This window comes from Penicillium oxalicum, chromosome IV (genome assembly GCF_001723175.1).
Source record: "Penicillium oxalicum strain HP7-1 chromosome IV, whole genome shotgun sequence".
In the NCBI taxonomy this organism is placed as follows: domain Eukaryota; kingdom Fungi; phylum Ascomycota; class Eurotiomycetes; order Eurotiales; family Aspergillaceae; genus Penicillium; species Penicillium oxalicum.
This window is the reverse complement of record NC_064653.1, coordinates 2,107,534-2,126,347: the sequence shown is the minus strand read 5'-3', so window position 1 is coordinate 2,126,347 and position 18,814 is coordinate 2,107,534. Positions and strand designations below refer to the sequence as shown.

General features: G+C 52.3%; 6 protein-coding genes across 6 annotated transcripts; 1 reads left to right on the top strand and 5 right to left on the bottom strand.

The window, feature by feature from the left end:
- Positions 1–45: 45 nt before the first annotated feature.
- Positions 46–713, bottom strand: POX_d05521 (uncharacterized protein; the record flags this gene model as incomplete). The annotated part of the gene is made up of 3 exons (XM_050114364.1): positions 46–120; positions 306–506; positions 585–713. The coding sequence occupies 3 exons, from the start codon at positions 711–713 to the stop codon at positions 46–48; spliced, it is 405 nt and encodes a 134-aa protein (XP_049969315.1).
- Positions 714–1,666: 953 nt separating this feature from the next.
- POX_d05520 (1,4-alpha-glucan-branching enzyme) lies at positions 1,667–4,554 on the top strand (the record flags this gene model as incomplete). Its single annotated transcript, XM_050114363.1, has 8 exons — positions 1,667–1,703; positions 1,907–2,031; positions 2,102–2,201; positions 2,285–2,397; positions 2,490–3,181; positions 3,284–3,619; positions 3,713–4,343; positions 4,528–4,554. 8 exons carry the CDS (start codon positions 1,667–1,669, stop codon positions 4,552–4,554), a joined length of 2,061 nt encoding a protein of 686 aa, XP_049969314.1.
- A 2,698-nt stretch (positions 4,555–7,252) lies between these two features.
- On the bottom strand, positions 7,253–9,415 carry POX_d05518 (ATP synthase subunit beta; the record flags this gene model as incomplete). Its single annotated transcript, XM_050114362.1, has 6 exons — positions 7,253–8,185; positions 8,262–8,578; positions 8,726–8,768; positions 8,891–8,976; positions 9,017–9,297; positions 9,405–9,415. The coding sequence occupies 6 exons, from the start codon at positions 9,413–9,415 to the stop codon at positions 7,253–7,255; spliced, it is 1,671 nt and encodes a 556-aa protein (XP_049969313.1).
- A 1,402-nt stretch (positions 9,416–10,817) lies between these two features.
- On the bottom strand, positions 10,818–11,619 carry POX_d05517 (Cytochrome c oxidase polypeptide 5; the record flags this gene model as incomplete). Its single annotated transcript, XM_050114361.1, has 3 exons — positions 10,818–10,907; positions 11,017–11,210; positions 11,370–11,619. 3 exons carry the CDS (start codon positions 11,617–11,619, stop codon positions 10,818–10,820), a joined length of 534 nt encoding a protein of 177 aa, XP_049969312.1.
- Positions 11,620–12,642: 1,023 nt separating this feature from the next.
- Positions 12,643–15,402, bottom strand: POX_d05515 (uncharacterized protein; the record flags this gene model as incomplete). Its single annotated transcript, XM_050114360.1, has 5 exons — positions 12,643–12,910; positions 12,988–13,236; positions 14,473–14,684; positions 14,809–15,150; positions 15,244–15,402. The coding sequence occupies 5 exons, from the start codon at positions 15,400–15,402 to the stop codon at positions 12,643–12,645; spliced, it is 1,230 nt and encodes a 409-aa protein (XP_049969311.1).
- A 1,162-nt stretch (positions 15,403–16,564) lies between these two features.
- Positions 16,565–18,123, bottom strand: POX_d05514 (uncharacterized protein; the record flags this gene model as incomplete). The annotated part of the gene is made up of 2 exons (XM_050114359.1): positions 16,565–17,954; positions 18,029–18,123. The coding sequence occupies 2 exons, from the start codon at positions 18,121–18,123 to the stop codon at positions 16,565–16,567; spliced, it is 1,485 nt and encodes a 494-aa protein (XP_049969310.1).
- Between the last annotated feature and the right edge of the window lie 691 nt (positions 18,124–18,814).

Below are 18,814 nucleotides of genomic sequence, written 5' to 3'. Positions count from 1 at the left end.
GAGATATCTTTGTTTTCTCTCTATCTTTTTTTAAATCTCGTCAAACTAGACGTTCTTGACTTGCGTGTCTGCGGTGTTTACAGCATCAATCTTGCTAGATCCGTAGAGATCAGTCTCATTCTGTTTGACTGATATTCTTCATTTAGAAAAAACCCCCACGAAAGACATGTTTTTTTGGCCATCATAAGAAAAATCCTTTCTCCACCCTCGTCCATATCGCGGGCTGGCCGTGCAATCGGGTGGCCGAGATTTCTACACCGAGACGCATCTGGCGTTAAGGGGCGAACCCGTCTCCGTCCACGTACCGCGCCCGGCCGAGCGCCGATGGTGGACTTTTGACTAGCGCATTCACATTGGTACAAGGTGTACAGCCAGTTGTTACTTGTCCCTACTCCAGGATGATTCGCCGGGTCCTTTGAGAATGAAGGATCTTCAAGACCGTCTGCATTGTACAGTGACTTGCTCTGTGTTGGGGTCCATGCGCAGATGGCGAAGAATGAACCGGGCTAGTCTATTAATTGCTCTCGATTATACTTACTACTAGTACTTAGTATTCTCACCTGGCATTATCATGTACAATGTACATTGTACGTACATGCCTGGGCCTGTACGACGAGTTCTCTTTCAAGGCTCTGGGGGGGCAGTGATGGGTGCCAAATCAAATGATTGCTCTTTTGCAGGAGCGTGCAAACGGTGTACGGGCAATCGTTCATGATACCAAAGTGTACCGTATAGTCTGGGCGAGGAACAGGGGACCTCTGTCCAGAAACTGCTCACCACCAGACCGAAAACCGGATTATTGTAGTCGAGACTAGTCCCCGAGTGTCCACTATGAGGATCTTGGCCACAGTCTGCGGGCGAAGAACAGCATCGAAAGGGGGTACTGGGTTAGTCTGTACAGGTTCTCACTCGTAGGCTAGCAGGTTCCTAGCTACCAGAGTCTGACAATTGGAATGATCGGTGGCGGGAGGAGCACGATCCACTGCGATGGTGACTTGAGGCGTTTGGTGTTGTCCATGTCCAGCCAGGTACCGGGCGACGGTTGTACTGTACCTTGATGCAAGTGGGACTGGAGATGTACCCCTTTGTACTCTGCTGTATTTCCCCTCACCCTCCATGCATGGTTGATACAAAGAGGAACCTGCTCCTCCTCCCCCAAAAGTGACCCGCAGCAGGCCCGAGCTCCCCGCATTAGGCCAGTCCCTCATCGCCCCCCTCCGCCTGAGACGGAGACGCAAAAAGTGAGAAAATAGGAACAGGACATTGGAGGGATAGGAAGACTTGGGTGAAGGACAATTCACTCCCAGAGAGAGAGAGAGAGAGAGAGAGAGGCAAAAGAGCCATAGTAGAAAAGAGGAAAAGAGGAAAAGAAGAAAAGAATGAAATCCTCCGTTCAAAACCCAACAATTCCAAAACAGCCCAATCATCTCGACGGTCGAGACCGATAAGCGTTGAACCGTCGGAGGAGGGGGTCCCGCACATGACGGTTCCAGGTTCCCTTCGACGGGAGCTCTTCTCAGCTGGGATGCCAATTTCATTCCATCCATTTATCTTTCTCCCTCTCTTCTTCTTCCATCCTCGCTCTTGTCGTCGATCTCCCTTTGTTCATTTCAACACAGCATTGCCAGTTGACCCGTCGATAGTCGACTCTTTGCAACTGCTCAAGATGGCTTCGACAACTGAAATTCCCACCGACGGAACAGGTACGTCACCCATCTGCGCTCCCTCCATGTTCCGCCAGACCCTCTCGGACAGAGCTCCCCATGCAAGTGGAGTGGACGAGGTCGGCCAGGGAGATAGGCGACCGCCGTCGCTCAGAGCTTCAGAACATGAAGTCGGCAAAAAAAATGACATATCACGTCTTGTGAAGCAATTGGAAACTAACCCCAGACCTTGTCCTGTTCAGGCGTCCTCACACTCGACCCGTGGTTGGAACCCCACCGCGCGGTACTGAAGCAACGCTACAGCGTGATCGAGAACTGGATCAAGACCATCACCGACTCCGAGGGTGGTCTGGACAAGTTCAGCAAGGTACAGTGAAGCTCCCGGACCAATCGCTCCGCCCAATTCTGACCATTCTCCGCGCCTCGCCAATCAACAGGGTTATGAAACATTTGGTCTCCATGCGCAATCAAATGGCGATGTCAAGTACCGGGAATGGGCTCCGAACGCAGTGGAGGCGTCGCTGGTCGGCGAATTCAGTGAGTACACCGACTCCATCCTCCTCACCCGAGGCGGGAGAGAAGGAGAAAGCTGTGATTGAATAGCACTGACACGCCATTAGACAATTGGGATGCACAGGCCAACCCCATGACGAAGAACAGCTTCGGTGTATGGGAGGTGACCGTCCCCGCAAAGAATGGGGCCCCAGCCATTCCTCACGAGAGCAAGATTAAGGTGAGTGGAGCTCCTTGCGATTGACCTCCTACACCAGTGAGCAGAGCAAAGAGAACAAAGGGCTAATCCGTCGCTTCTCGGCATCACTCTAGATCACAATGGTGCTACCTAGCGGCGAGCGTATCTACCGAATCCCCGCCTGGATCAAGCGGGTCGTGCAAGACCTCAGTGTATCCCCCGACTACGACGCCGTGTTCTGGAATCCGCCGGCCAGTGAACAGTACACGTTCAAGCAGTCCCGTCCCAAGAAGCCCGAAAGCCTCCGAATTTACGAGGCGCATGTCGGGATTTCCTCGCCCGAAACCCGCGTCGCAACCTACAAAGAGTTCACCAAGAACATGCTGCCCCGGATCAAATATCTGGGTTACAACGCCATTCAATTGATGGCCATCATGGAGCATGCTTACTATGCCAGCTTCGGATACCAGGTGAACAACTTCTTTGCAGCCAGCAGCCGCTATGGATCCCCGGAGGACCTGAAGGAGTTGATCGACACCGCACACAGCATGGGGCTGGTGGTGCTGCTCGACGTGGTGCACAGTCATGCCTCGAAGAATGTACTGGATGGTCTCAACATGTTTGATGGGTCCGACCATCTCTACTTCCATGAGGGCGCCAAGGGCCGCCATTCATTGTGGGACAGTCGCTTGTTCAACTACGGCCACCACGAAGTTTTGCGATTCCTTCTTAGCAACTTGCGCTTCTGGATGGATGAGTACCAATTCGACGGTTTCCGCTTTGACGGTGTCACCAGTATGCTCTACGTACATCACGGTATTGGAACGTGAGTCTATATCGTTCCTCCCACCTTCCCGCTCTGTCCTCTCTGTCTCGCTCAACTTGTTCTGTCCTGGGTCTGGGCTAACTTAAAAAAATACACATGCAGAGGCTTCTCTGGTGGCTACCACGAGTACTTCGGCCCTGGCGTCGACGAGGAGGGTCTGGCCTACCTGGCCATCGCCAACACCATGCTTCACGATCTTTACCCCGAGTGTATCACCGTGGCAGAAGATGTCTCGGGTATGCCCGCACTGTGTCTGCCTCACGCGCTGGGTGGAGTCGGGTTTGATTACCGACTGGCGATGGCTGTTCCCGACATGTACATCAAGCTTCTGAAGGAAAAGTCAGACAGCGAGTGGGACATTGGAAATCTCGCGTTCACTCTCACCAACCGCCGCCACGGTGAAAAGACCATCGCCTATGCTGAGAGTCACGATCAAGCGTAAGTAGCACTGAAACAAAGGACACCCACCCTTCGGGCCTTGGGGGCGGTTCGAGAAGTGAGGCACCAGCTAATAGACTTTCAAAAAAACAGACTGGTCGGTGACAAGACTCTGATGATGTGGCTCTGTGACAAAGAAATGTACACGCACATGTCAGTTCTCACAGAATTCACTCCCGTCATCGAGCGCGGTATGGCCCTCCACAAGATGATCCGTCTTGTGACGCACGGTCTCGGCGGCGAGGGCTACCTCAACTTTGAGGGTAATGAATTCGGCCACCCCGAGTGGCTCGACTTCCCCCGCGAAGGCAACGGCAATTCCTTCTGGTACGCCCGTCGTCAACTCAACCTGACCGAGGACAACCTCCTCCGGTACAAGTTCCTCAACGAGTTCGACCGGGCCATGCAGGTCACCGAGGAGAAGTATGGCTGGCTCCACGCTCCTCAGGCCTACGTGAGTCTGAAGAATGAGAGTGACAAGGTGCTCGTCTTTGAACGGGCCGGTCTGCTGTGGATCTTCAACTTCCACCCCACTGATAGCTTTACCGATTACCGTGTGGGTGTCGATGTCCCCGGCACATACCGCATCGTGCTGGATTCCGATGACCCGGCTTATGGTGGGTTGGGCCGCAACGTGAAGGAGACGAGGTTCTTCACGACGGATATGCCGTGGAATGGCCGCGCCAACTTTACGCAAGTGTACATTCCGACAAGAACTGCATTGGTGAGCCTCCTGTTCCCTCCTTTTTTCCCGCTCTTATTTTCCCCCAACTTTGCCCCATCGGGTCCTCGCTGGTGTGCTTTGAAGTGCACTCAACCCTTCCAGTGACCTGTACACATTTCCTCATGGAGATTTTGTTTTTTTTTTCTTTTTGTGATCGGGTACTAACCATATTCCCTACCTCTAGGTTCTTGCTCTGGAGAACACTCTGTAATGAATCATCTCATATTTCCGATGATGAATCATTATCCATTTGAACCACGCACCCTGGGAGATCTTTGAAAACTGTTTGCATATGAAATAAATCGTTTATTACTGGTAGCGGATATCTCATTATCCCATCGAATCAAATTTAATACACTGAGCGGAACCCCAGTCTACCTGAAATTTTGCTTGAAGCTTGTGCCAGTCTCCAATTCTCCACTCTGGGAATTCAAAGTGCATCCATACAGATACTAAAAGTTGAAACCCCTCACTGTTGAGTAATTCTCCCCCTGCATTAGTCGGTAGGTAGTCAATCCCTGCCTAAATGAATCACGAGTTTCATTATGCCCCAGCGCACGACGGCCCGACAACCTAAGATACGGCTTCCATTGACATCCTTGGGTACCTCGCGATACCTCCCTCCTACCTAACCACCAAGGTGGTGGAGTTCTGCGAGTTTGAATATAATACCTTGGTATACGGCTGGGGTTACTGCTATCTGGGTATTTATGCCCGTACACAAGGTAGGACTTTGAGGTACCATTACTGTGACCGCCGGACATGCCGTATGCTCTAGTTTCACACGATTTCACATAGGATCAGATCAACCGGATAAAGGTCCAAGCCATGAGAACCGGTAAACTATTTGTAGATCCATCAGAACTGACAATTTTGCATTTTGCAATGGGTATAAGGCGGGGAAATCATCTATATCTTGGTAGTTATCAACTTTGCCGGGGCCGTTCATTATTGCTACCAGTCCTACTACTGTCAGAATACTATCCCCTGAAATCGGTCTGGCTCATCAAGATGGAAGGGATCAACATGGAGACGGACCAAGCTTGAAATATACATTCTAGTCGGTACGGACCTGACAATAGGGATCAATGATGGAGCCGGGCCTGGCCTGGCCTGGAGCGGGCATGTGGAGTGACAGGATGCTTTTGTCCCGACATCAACCTTCAGGTTAGTGGAATGGATCAATGGTAGGAATGCAAACTAACCAATAGGTACTGGAAGTACCTATTATATCACGAGCTTATGTCCATCAATTTTGATATTGACCTTGGTCTTGCTCTTACGAATAATAGTAGTAGTAGTAGTAGTAGTAGTAGTAGTAGTAGTAGTAGTAGTAGTAGTAGTAGTAGTAGTAGTAGTAGTAGTAGTAGTAGTAGTAGTATCACAATTACAAAATAATCATGACAAGCCTACAGATCTAAAGGCAAGGATTAAAGCAATCTGGCGGCGAGACATCTGGATTGGGGAATTTAAGGAGAGGGAAGGAAGAAGGAAGAGGGAAACGCATGACTGGGAGAAAACCCCTTTAGACACCTGACTGCTGGGCCAGTAAACATCTAGAGAGGGTAAACTCTCTCAAATCATGTCAGATCGAACTGGACTACACACTGATTCGACATCTTGCATCTCAGACTCAACAGGTATTGTTTCGCGAATCTCGCGTGCTGTGAGTACAGGATGGAGAATACCCGTTCAGCATCAATCATTAGGTTGGACCTGTCTGCCTGAGCTGGATAGGTCTCGTAGATAAGTATTTATGTGGCGTGGATTTCTCGAGGGTCTGGAGCCTTTTGGTGGCACAGCAGGAGTTTAGGTAGCCGAGTGGGATATTGATAATATCACGAGCAGAGCTGGTATAGACATAAAAGTGTACATCTGCTGTTCATGGATCAGGCTGGACGAGACAATGTCGCTAGGTGGGAGGTCAATACCCTCATCACAGTATGTTGGCAGTCATCCGCGCAAATTGACTACAATATCCCACATTAAAGTCGCAACCTCAGACTACAAGACATGATGGGTTCGCTATGAAAGACAACAGACTCGAAATTTTCCAATTCGCGTCAAATCTAAACGACATAAGAAAGCTAGCCAAATGCACATGGACAAAGGAAACTGAGTTGGACACCAAGACGATATTTAGGGTTGCCATGAGACGGCGTAGGTTTTGAACCTCTAAATACACAATAATGAAACACAAAGCCAAGTCAGGGTGCGTCTAAACAAGGCTTTTTTAAGAAAAATGCGAAGGAACCAGGGGAGGCAATCTCATCAACCTGCTCGCCAGACAACACGGGGAAGTGTCTTGCCTCGTTCAACGTGCACCGCCTCTGGATCTCTTTTCCTTCCCCAGCCTCCTCGTACTTTCTTCTCAACAGATCAAATCCGTCTCTCCCCAAGCGCAAGTCAGCTCTCGTTCCATCTCCTATCCCATGAGAACCAGATGAAATTCTCGCCATCCGTGTCATAGCCCACGCTTTGACAGCTTGACTGCCAGTGTCGAAATCATTCCAAGGCGGAGCAGTGATCTTGCGTCAGGTTACTCGACACAAAGAGGAGTGAATCGAAACTCGGCGAGTTCGTTTCTTCTCCACTTTGATTGCGAGATCGACCCAAAACACCAGTCTCGGTATCTCAACCAAGAAAAGGAGGGTCAAATCTACCTGGACAAAACACCCCCGTCAAGAAAGACTTGGAAAACAATCAACAAAAGCAACGAGATGTCATGATCCCAATCGGGACATCCGGACATGAAAGAACAAAAGTCAACAAACAAGCATACGGGAGAAAGACAGATCTTTAAAGGCAAGAAGATTTCAGAAAAGCCGCGAAAGTTTTCGACATGAGGGGAATGTTAAACATGGGAAACAAACCCCGCCGCTAGCTAAACAAAGTGGATAAAATTACATTTAGGAAGAGCCCTCAAGCTCAGCCAGAATCTTCTCACCCTTGGCACGGGCAGAGGCGAAGTCACCGACCATGTAGAAGGCGTTCTCAGGGAGGTCATCACCCTCACCGTTGATAATAGCCTTGAAGGAGGCGATGGTGTCCTTCAGGTCGACAAGCTGACCCTCGATACCAGTGAAGACCTGGGCGACAGCGAAGGGCTGGGACAGGAAACGCTGGAGCTTACGGGCACGCTCGACAGTAAGCTTGTCAGCCTCAGACAACTCGTCCATACCAAGAATGGCAATGATATCCTGGAGAGACTTGTACTCCTGGAGCATCTGCTGGACACGGCTGGCGGTGTTGTAGTGCTCGTCACCGATGATACGGGGGTCGAGCATACGGGACTTGGAGTCCAGAGGGTCGACAGCGGGGTAGATACCCAACTCGGAGATACCACGAGACAACACAGTGGTGGCGTCCAAGTGGGCGAAGGTGGTAGCGGGGGCAGGGTCAGTCAAATCGTCAGCGGGCACGTAGACGGCCTGGACGGAGGTAATGGAACCCTTCTGGGTGGTGGTAATACGCTCCTGCATGCCACCCATGTCGACGGCGAGGGTGGGCTGGTAACCGACGGCAGAGGGGATACGACCGAGAAGGGCGGACACCTCAGAACCGGCCTGGGTGAAACGGAAAATGTTGTCAATGAAGAGCAGCACGTCCTGACCCTCCTCGTCACGGAAGTACTCGGCAATGGTCAGACCAGTCAGGGCGACACGGGCACGAGCACCTGGGGGCTCGTTCATCTGACCGAAGACCAGAGCGACCTTGGAGTCACCCTCGAGCTGAATGACACCAGTCTCCTGCATCTCGTGGTACAGATCGTTACCCTCACGGGTACGCTCACCGACACCACAGAACACGGAGTAACCACCGTGAGCCTTGGCAATGTTGTTCTATTGAGAGCACGGCGGATTAGACCACTGTCAAACCGAAGGGGTGAAGAATGAGGAGAAGAGCAGCGAGACTTACGATCAGCTCCTGAATGAACACAGTCTTGCCGACACCAGCACCACCGAACAGACCAATCTTACCACCACGGGCGTAGGGGGCGAGCAAGTCGACGACCTTGATACCAGTGACGAGAATCTCGGCAGAGGTGGACTGCTCGACGAACTCTGGGGGCTCGGCGTGAATGGGGAGGAACTTGGTGGCCTTGACGGGTCCACGCTCGTCAATGGGGTCACCAGTGACGTTCAAGATACGACCGAGAGTGCCAGGGCCGACGGGAACCTTGATGGGAGAACCAGTGTCGCGGGCAGCGGCACCACGCATCAGACCCTCGGTACCTGAGAAGGGGCGTTAGCATGCCGAGGTCGATAGGTGGACAAAGGATTGCACATCAAGCCAGGCAGCCCCCCATTCGGAATCCCGAAGGAGGCTCCAAAGCATTGCCGGGTGACCGGGCGCAGTAGTTGGGGGAATAGAAAGCTTACCGTCCATGGCAATAGTACGGACGACATTCTCACCCAAGTGTTGCTATAGATGCAAAAAGACGCGTTAGCCGTGTACCTTGGGGTGAGTAGTGGATAGAAAGGTGGTTGGTCTTTTGGGTAGAGAGGAAGGTCCAAAGTGGACCCGACCAATCAGAGGGCACGTACGGAAACCTCGAGCACAAGCTTCTGGCCGTTGTTCTCAGTCTCAATGGCGTTGAGAATGGCAGGGAGCTTCTCGCCCTCGAACTTCACTGCGATATGGCGAATACCAGATTAGCGTTTGCTTCTGACGTGGCGTGGAGAGCGATTGCGATGAGATTGGCGATGGGTTGGGGCGACGGAAAAGATTTTCGCGCGTGTCCCTTCCGATGCCGACAGGGCGATCCGAGTATCCAAACGTACCGTCAACAACGGCACCGATGACCTGGTGAATCTTGCCGTTCTGAGCGACATCCGAGCTGGCGAAGCGAGCAGAGAGAGCGGGCAGAGCATTAGCGCGGAGAGGCTTGAAGGCACGGGCGACGGGGGTCGGCCGGGCGAAGGCAGCCCTCCCGAAGGTCCGGGCAAGTCCGCTGTTCAAACGAAGAAATCATCAGTTTAGGGGGCGAAAAGTCTTTTGCAGAGATAATAGAGGACCAAATGTCGATGAAAATGGGTAGGAATGAGATGGGTGACGTACCTCTTGAACATGATGGATGTGTTGAAGAGCGAGGTGTAAGGATCAGGAAAGGTGTGGATGGGGGGAAAGGGAAAAGAGGGAAGAAGAGGAAAGAGGTTGGTGGACTCTACTCACCTTTCCTCCCTTCTCGCGCTGGCACGGGAACTGGACCGCACTACACCCTTCCGGGATGGTTTTGCCGATGGTCCCGTGATGAACCGATTGGGACCAGGTTCTGTTGGCCAGCACAACTATAAGCGTCTATCAACGCAAATTCTCTCTACTCGCAGAGTATAGTGTTTTTTATTTGAAAAGAAAAAAGAAGATCTTTAAATAGATCTCCATATGATTCTACAACCCATTCTATCTCAGTGTTTCTCTCACAGTGACTGCGATTCAATGTCTGCTGTCTTCAATGCCGGTTTCTCATTCTCCCGTTGCCAGGCAATTCTCGTCCCTTCTCACCGGTCGGCTTGGCACCCGGATGCAGGGAGAGCAGAACCCCCAGGTATCGATCTATAATGTGCGTAGCTTATTCAATGCCCTACACCATTTGAACGCTGCGATGATCTAGGCCAATGGCTTGACTCTAAAATCCTCCACCGTGGATTCAATTCATTGAGCTTCTCTCATCGAGGGTCCAAGGATGATCGTGTGTTGCTTCTGCCCCAGGTACATCTCCTGTAGAAAATCTCTGACGTGTACCTCGGGGGGTCCTTTAACCGCCCATCATTCCGTTTCTGGGATGTGTCTCGAACGCGCATTCCAGCGGGTCTGTCCAAAGCTCAAATGGCCTTCCATAGTGGCAGAGACCCAATTTCTGAGCAGCTTGACCTCTCTGTCACAATCGTAGACGCCATTTCAACTTGGCCACGATTCACTTGGAAATGGTCGTCTCTGTCGCTGTGCGCTTGAGCGCTGGGACAGGGGTTCTCCGCACCAGCTCTGCAGGTTCCGAATCCCTCCGGTAGCAGGACGCACCAACGGAACTGAAGTACCTCCCAAGTACCAACTATGTCAGAAAGGTGGATATATGCCACATTACGTACATAAGATCCCAATTACACATATATTCCAAAGACAGCGATGGCAGCGAGGCTAGGAGAGCTGCGGCAGAGATGAAACAAAAAGAACAGTCCAATCTGTTTCTCTATGGCTACAAAGGAGATACATTGACTATAGCACAGTACGGGATACACGCATTTTCGGATGCTTGTGGGCCAAAGGACAAAAAAAACCACACAGGACAATGAAGGGAGTTGACGGAATGCCCATCAGCAGGCGTGTCGGGAAAGACATGACTGGCGATCTGGAAATCGTAATCCGAAGAATAGGTATCTTCGAGTCCATGCGGGCGTGCGAAGTCTGGATTCGCTTCAGACAACTCGGGCGCCAGAGTCCCGCTTACCACTTCAAATCAGGAAGACAATCCATTTATGACTTGTCGGCGGAAGGGCTCTGGACGAAGCCCTGGCCCTCGTAACCATCCTTGCTGATGCCGTGGATGGGGTTGATCTTCTCGGACTGTTGTAAAGGAGATTTAGTCAGCATGTCCATCCCACCTATGAAAAAGGACAACTGCAGCCGTGCACATGTCCCCTCAATCAATCACTTGGGGAGAAAGAGCACTTACCAGAGCGTACTCATTGCTGGCCTCCTGCCACTCCTTGGACATGGTCTTGGGCTGGGGCTTGGCGAAGTAGTGGATGGCGTAGAAGACGGCGACCGAGGCAGCGGTGAGCTGAGCAACCTTGAAGAAGATGCGGAGACCCTCACCCTTGGGGGCCTCGGCGCGGGGACCGTGAGGACCAAAGGCAATCCAGTAGGCTAGAGGACAAAAAAGGCAAAGAAAATCCTGATGTCAGCGATGATCGCACCAACCGGAATGGGAGGGAGGTTGAGAGCAGCCGACGATCTCATGGCCTCGGTGACTCGGCAGGTTTGCAATTGATATGAGATTGAAGGAGTTCGTAAGACATCACATACCGGCCTTCTTCTCCTGCAGGGTCATCTGGTGCCAGTCGACCTTCATGCGGTCACGGAGCTGCATCCACAGCTCGGCCTGCTCCTGAGGGGGCATAGCCTCCCAGCGCTTCTCAATGCTGGCGAGAGTAGGGTTGGCAATAGCGTGCTCAGAGGCAGCACGGGTCTGCATGGCGTTCAGCGAGGCCATGGGACCGGCACGGATGGCGGCCGGGCTGCGAGGAGCAGCGCGAGCGATGGAGCGAAGAAACATTGTGCGGCAGGTGGGAGGTGGGAGCACCACGTCGAAAATTGGTCAATTGATGGTAGAGGGAGAAGTCCGGGTCCAGAAAGGTCTGGCGGCGAGGGCGACTCGGCTGGAGTAGAGAGTGGAGGGGGAGGGTCGTGGGATGGGGAAGAATTGAAGTTGTTCGGGTGGTTCGAGGTGGAAAGTCGCGAGGTTTCCGGACTAGCGCTGGCTTGGTTTGTCCGCCAGCTGATTGGGCCGTCGCTCAACCTGGGCTCCCACGGGACATCATCAATTCTCAGCAGCATCATACGACGATCGAGGCGCTCAATGCTTCGTCAATGCGCTGACCACAAAAACCAAGTGGTATGAACGAGCTACACTTGAAGCACAAAGACTACCTCAGCATTCTCCAAAATTCTTGAACCAACAAAAAGAAGTAGTTGAACTACTGCTTGTATAATACCTCCGGTCGGCTGCCGACAGCGCCCTGCGCTCACCACGGATTCGATAGCAATCTCACACCGAGGCTTGCAAAACCCAGGCAGCGAAAGAGCCTCATCTGCAAGATATACAAGGCTCTGAGGGACTAGACTTCACGCTCTCAAAAGAAGGGTCACTCATTTTTACTGAAAATGCCATCGAGGCGAATGCCGCCTCTATCCGATCATCAGCATTTGCTTCAAATAATTGACCAATCCATTCGCAACTACGTCTTCCACTACCAAGTGACCCCACTACATAAAAAGGATGAATACAAGATTGAAACACTGAGCCCACAAAGAACTCGGCGCGATAGATATCAGAGCACTAGGCTTGGGGGGAAAAACCAAACCCGCCACAAATCCGCGGGCTCTTGGAGAAAGTCAAAGATGAGGCCAAATTCATGTTAATCTTTGCATTGCTACTGAATCAAAGTCGCAAGAGAAGGGTAAAACACGAGAATGGTGTGCAGAGAAGGGGATAAATTCGAATGGGCCATAGTACCATTGAGACGGGAAACAACCCCCCCGTCGATCACGCAGCCCGGACCCAGCCGGCGCAATTTATCTATTTACCAGCCTTGCCACCGCTAGCCTCGCTAAGGACGGTCTTCCACTCAATGTCAGACTTGTCATCGGCGTGGATGGAGGCAGACAGGTTGAGAGCATTCTTCAGGACCTCGCGGGTGCTGGCGTAGATCATGGACCACTGCGTGTAGAGGTCAGTACTGGAGTCTTGACCCAAAGGCAATTCTTGCCCAAGCACATTCACAGGGTGGTCACTTACGAGAGTGGGGGTGTCGCTGGGGACCCAAGAAATGAAGATGATCTTGCTTCTGTAGTTATAGTCAAGGTGAGTAGCCGAACTGACAATCACGTGGACTGCGACTGCTCGCGATTGACGATTACATACCTCTTGCCCTCACCACCGCCGAGGTCGTACTCGACATCGTAGACAGCGTACCGGGGAGCAGGACGTCCTTGGCTGTCCTTGGAGGCAGCGAGCTGCTCACGGAAAACCTCGTAGTCCTGGTCGTGACCAACGGCGTCGACAACCACGTCCCTCTTGTTGTCGGAGATCTTGTAGATGATGTACTTGGTCTTGCCCTTGCTCAGACGGAACTCGTTGAAGGCTGTCAAGCACTCATCTTGAACCGAAACACTGCGAGATCAAATTGTCAACATCAGAGTCGATCGGCTTGGCCGCGATTCCACCGGCAGCGGAGAAGGAAGGATAATGAATCATACCCGGATGCGAGCTGTATAGAAATGAACAAGTTAGTCTCACAGAGAATTATCTCGAAACTCTCCACCGGTATAACTGACCGACATCGTTGTTTTTTTTTCTTTGGAGGTGAGAAAGGAAAAGGGGGGAGGAAGGTCGACTAGGCGGCACACGATGTCAGCGGCTGAGAGGTCAGGAACCAAGACATTCCCAACGTCTAGAGTTCGAATTGCAGAAGCGATCGAGTCAATCCGTCGGAAGAAATCTGGTATGATCGCACTGGATTCAAGTATATTGCATCCTCACAAAGATACGATTCAGGGGCGCACTCACAGGATTGTTGGGGAGAATGGGGGTGGGTAAGTTAATTGGGGGGGGGGTTCAAGGCGGAGGGGTTGTTTGCCCAGATGTTGCGATGGTGGGGGGGGATGGCTTGCACGTGATGACCACCTACTGTACCTCAGGAATAAACAAAGCTGGGATCAAGAAACCGAAAGTATCCGACTAGGCGCAGTTTCCAATCACCACACGTTATGCCAAACGAAGTCGGATGTACGCGTGATATATAGAGCTTCATTTTGGAGACAGGCAAGGATACTCCTCTAGGCACCTCTATCTCAAGATTTGAGCAGCCTGGAGCAGTCGCGTGGTTCTAAAAAGGCACCAACAAACGTCAGCCAGTTGCCGGTGTACGCGGGCGTGACATCTATGCGTCGGTGCAATCAGAAAATGTCTAGTTGTATTTTTGGGCTACCTTGAAGGGGCTATGCAACAGCAGTAGTACTCTGCATTGAGAGAAGCACTGTACCTGCGCTGCAGGAGCATCTATGGAGGTAGACAATTTTCATGGTAAAACAATCGACCGGGTACCGACCCGACACGTCAGTCGTGCCGTCATGGCCTGCTTCCACCTCCGTTCCTGCGAGTAAGCCGATGCTACCTACAGATAAAGAAGTGTTCACCATCAAGATCGTAGCCAGATGACTCATGAACGATGTTTCTGGTGGTCATTACACTAGATGACGCGGGGGGCATGGCTCCGCGACCTTTGTTATATTGTTACCTATTCCATCCAACGTTGTAAACAAGATGATCTGCACATGATTCCGTCGGTCTCATGAGCTACCCAGAAGAGCCACAATCCTCCTTGCTCACAGATTTTCCGCAGCCTACTGTGGCTTGGGGGCAAACTTGGCGCGCATCTTGTCGGCGACGTCTTTCTCGTTGTAAATAAAGTTCACGCTCTCGTGTGCAGACGTCGCCTCCATCCACCGTTTGAAGCGTGGAGCCTGCTGCTCCAGCAGACCAGGCAGCTTCGAACTCACCAAGCCATGCTCAGGCTTACTGAAGCTCAGGATCCGAATCAAGAAAGATCCCGATAAGACCTGCATAAGAAAAGAAAGAATAGAAAGAAAAATGTTACCATCGATCCTGGAACGGGGCATGCCAGCAAGCAGAAAGGGAACAAAAGCAAAGGACAGGGATTCCGAGAGGGATCATCGATCATACCTCAGCCAGAGTCAACTTGTGGCTTCCACCAAAGAATGGGCCCTTGCCCTCCGTGTCGGCAAGCAAAGGCTCGATCTCCTTCACGATGTTAGCCACCATCTGCTCCGCGGCAGTATCGCGCTCCTCTTCCGAAGCAGATCTGATACTGGCGAAAAGAGACGGTATAGCCTTGCTGAAGAAAGCATCGACGAAGAAGGCCAGACGCGCGCGGTAGAGCGCGTTCTCTGCCGGTGCAGATGGTGGCAGGAGATGCGACGGGTGGGCGTCGGCAAGGAACTGTGCGACAATGCCAGACTCGGTGATAACTGTGCCGTCATAGGACAGACTGGGCACAAGACCACGCTACGTGGTGCAAGAATATGAATGTGCCTATTAGAGTCTGACTCGCTCAAGCAGCTTGACAAAGGCTCATATCCTCGCAGGACTTGCACATACAGGATTGATTTCGAGATACCATGGTTCACGAGGAACACTCAAGTCAATAGTGACTTCCTCGTACTCGAGGCCAAGTTCTTTGAGTATGACATGGGCACGATGCGCCCAGGGACAGTTGCGGTTGGTATAGAGAATGATCTTGGGTGAAGGGGACGCCATCGTGGGGATTTGGCAGAGAAGAGTAAAGTGTTTTGTTTATCCAACGGGGAGATTTTTCTTTAGGCGTGCTTTAAGACAGGTGGAAAATGACGATCTGGAATTTCTAAGCAACACGGTAATCACGGAATGCAATCGAATAGGATGAACAAGGTATTTTGGGGTAGGACGTGCGTGATGGCGCGATCGAGATCTCCGATTCCCCTCTAAACGCCGAGGCCGAGGAGACTCTCCGAGGAAGTGGGGTGATGCGGGAGACGCGGACACCTCAGCTTACGGTTTCTAGTACCAGATCCTTCACAAGATGGATAGGGCCAGCATCTCGAAGTCCCTCAAGACTTGCCTACCCTGCACGATCCTTAGGGGCTGAGATGTCTTTATGATTAGAATTAGGGAACCCAGGTGCTATTCGAAAGGTTGTCTGGTCGTTCGAATCTGGAGCAAGCCGAGCCTTCAAGGTAGTTCACGTCTGATGATGTACATACGCTATGGGAATTATTCACTATATGTAATCGGCTACTCTCGAAAGCCAACATCTGGGTCAGGCCAGCTCAAGTGCCCAGTCAAATGGCGACATGCCGATGTTCACAGCAAAGATAGGAAAGATATTACACAAGCTTCATCGATGAGGAAAAGAGCATCTTGCGTGCCTGATACAGGGTCCGTTGATGCAACTCTCGAGGCTTGGGTAAGAAGAAATATCAAGAAAAGACGAGAAAAGAAGGCGCCAAGGACCCGGTAAGGAGCGAGGAGAAGTAGTTGGGATGACGAGAGGGTCAATCGCCTTGAAACCTGAGGGTATATAGAATGAAAAGCGCAGAACCACAGAAAAGAGAATCGCAACCAAGCACCACCTGCCATCACACCCAACCAGCTTGGAGATCACCAGCGAGATCGTGCACACAAATCCAACCCTTCCGACGTCGAAGGGCAAGATAGAAGGATACAGAGAGTCCCGCGAAGGCCCTGGTTGAAGGCAGGAAGAACAAAAAAGAAAGGGAAAAAAAAGAGGCAGAGGCAACCATGAAGGAGTTAAACTGTAAGCTCCTCTCCCCCAGGGCTGGCGTGCGGAAATGAGAATGCGGTACACGCTGTCGTCAAGGCGTAAGATGGGGTTGGAAATTGCACAGAGTCGACCCCAGATTCCGAGTCATTCGGTCCAGGCTTAGTCCTCTGCCGGTACACCTCCCTCAAAAATCTTCCGCCAATGCTGGGGAAGGCAAACACATACCAAGGGAAATGCCTTGATTTCTCCTGAAGGTGCCGGTGACGGTGCTGGACGGCGCGAACCACTGGACACTCCACTATCCCGTTGTTCGCGATGGCGAATGTCATAATCCTCCGCCCGCTCGGAAAGACGCACACCCGTGGCCCAACCATCATCCCAGATACCAATCACCTTCAGCATGTCGCCCCGGTCCAGCTCAAATTCATCCCCAGCCCGAGGAGAGTATGCCCACAGCGCGGCCACCTTGTCACCGGGCTGAATGTCGTCCCCGGAGTAGTAGTCTCGGAAATACGACAATTGCTCCGATTGACCGCTGGTGAAACCCTCGGGAGAAGAGAATTGCTGTCCAGATAACGGGGAGCTATCGCTATCCAATCCAGCCAGCACCGAGTTACTCGAGAGCGAGCCGTGGCGTTTCCCCGTCACGGGGGGAATTCGCCGCGACATGGCCCCCGGGCTGGCCCCGAGCGCCTCGGAGTCTTCATCGCTATACTTTGCGGTGCCGAGCACGAGTGGCGATTTTTGAGAGGGGACAGGAGAGGAGCTTGGAACCTCACGTAACGCAGACATGCGGGCGACACGACCGCCGGGAACTAAATTGTACCCGGATGGGCTTTCGGGCTGCTGCATTGGTGGTGAGACCCCTTTTCGCTGCGGATTGGGACGGTTCAGAACGACATTCGATTGAGACCTGCGGCGTCGTCGTAGACAAAGGAAGGCCAGCAGAGCTGCAAGGACGGCCGCGGCCACGAGACACCCCACTACAATGCCTGCAATTTGCCCTCCGGTGAGACCATCGTGACTGTGCGCCGCGGCGGCGGCGGCAGCAGTCACTGTGGACGTGATAATCGGCTGTAAAGTCACAGTGGAGCTGGGGATGCTGACGCCGCTGCATCGATTCGAGGCGTTGGAACTAGAGCAACAGGTGTCGGTAGAGTTGGGCGAGCTAGAGGCGCAGTAGGTGCAGAGACCGATGGTGTTGGAGGAGAAACCACAGTTATCAGGTTCGTTATCGGCCCCCTTGACACAGCTCCCGGTCAGTGAATCAGCCGGGTTGGAGCAAATTGTGAAGTCCGACCGAATCTCGTCCATATAGGACTTGTTGACATCCGGGCACAGTTGCTTGTTGACCATGATTTCCTGCTCACTCGTGGCCATAAGCGCGCACGTCTCGGCGCACAATGGCTCGGACTGGGCGGTGGACAGATCACAATCCTTGATCGAGCTCTGAACGAGGCCACTGCAGATGACACTCATAGTATACTGGGCATAGTAGTCGGTCAAGGCGCTCTTGTTGAGACCGCCGCAACCTAGCTGGTTCACATATCTAGAGTCATCGTTAACGGAACTGACCCCGGAGAAGAAGCGAGCCCGATTGTTCCCTGACGAATCACAACATACTTGTAGGTCACGAAGGTGTTGGCGACATAGTTGCTCAGCGCGGCGTCGAATGCGGTGAGATTGGAGACCCCGTCCAACCACGGACTGTCACCCATGCTGTTAGCTGCTGGCCCCAGTCATTTACACATCGCAGATGATCGTAGTACTGACAAGTTGGCATATTGATTGGAATTGATTGAGATTCTGGATTCATTCCATGCGGGACAGGCCTTTGACTCGGATAATGAGAGGCAAGCGGACATGACGACCGGCGCGTCCCACTCGGAGTGTTCGCTTGGGTCGGGTGTTCCGAGTGATGGAGCCGTGGAATGTGTCAGGGCAGCGAAGGTAGTATATGGTCTCACGCGTATCGCATATCGAACAGAGGTTGAATTGCCGAGTACGGTTCGAGGGACTTTGAAGGAAAGGCAACCCGATCGCAAATTGGTGTTTGCCAGACGTGTTGAAGTTGAATGTCAACCACGAGGGGGGTCTGGAAGGAGAAGGATTGGCCTGCAAAGAGGGACCCTAACGAGTGACTCGGGCGCCAATGATGGACGTATCTCCGTTGAGAAGGGAAGATTGATCGAGGGCGCGGTGGCCACGACTGGCGAAAGGAAAGAAGGACCAATTATCTGCAGAGTGACGAAGGGGGAGACAAAAAGAGTTGTGAGCTGTGTGCTGCTGTGCACTGGATAAGATTCGGACGGGTCTGGGCGTGGTGGCTCCGGGGGGATGGGTTCAATTTTGGAGGAGGGAAGGGGGTCCGTGACTCAAGAGAGCTACAAGCACATTGAGACAAGTACG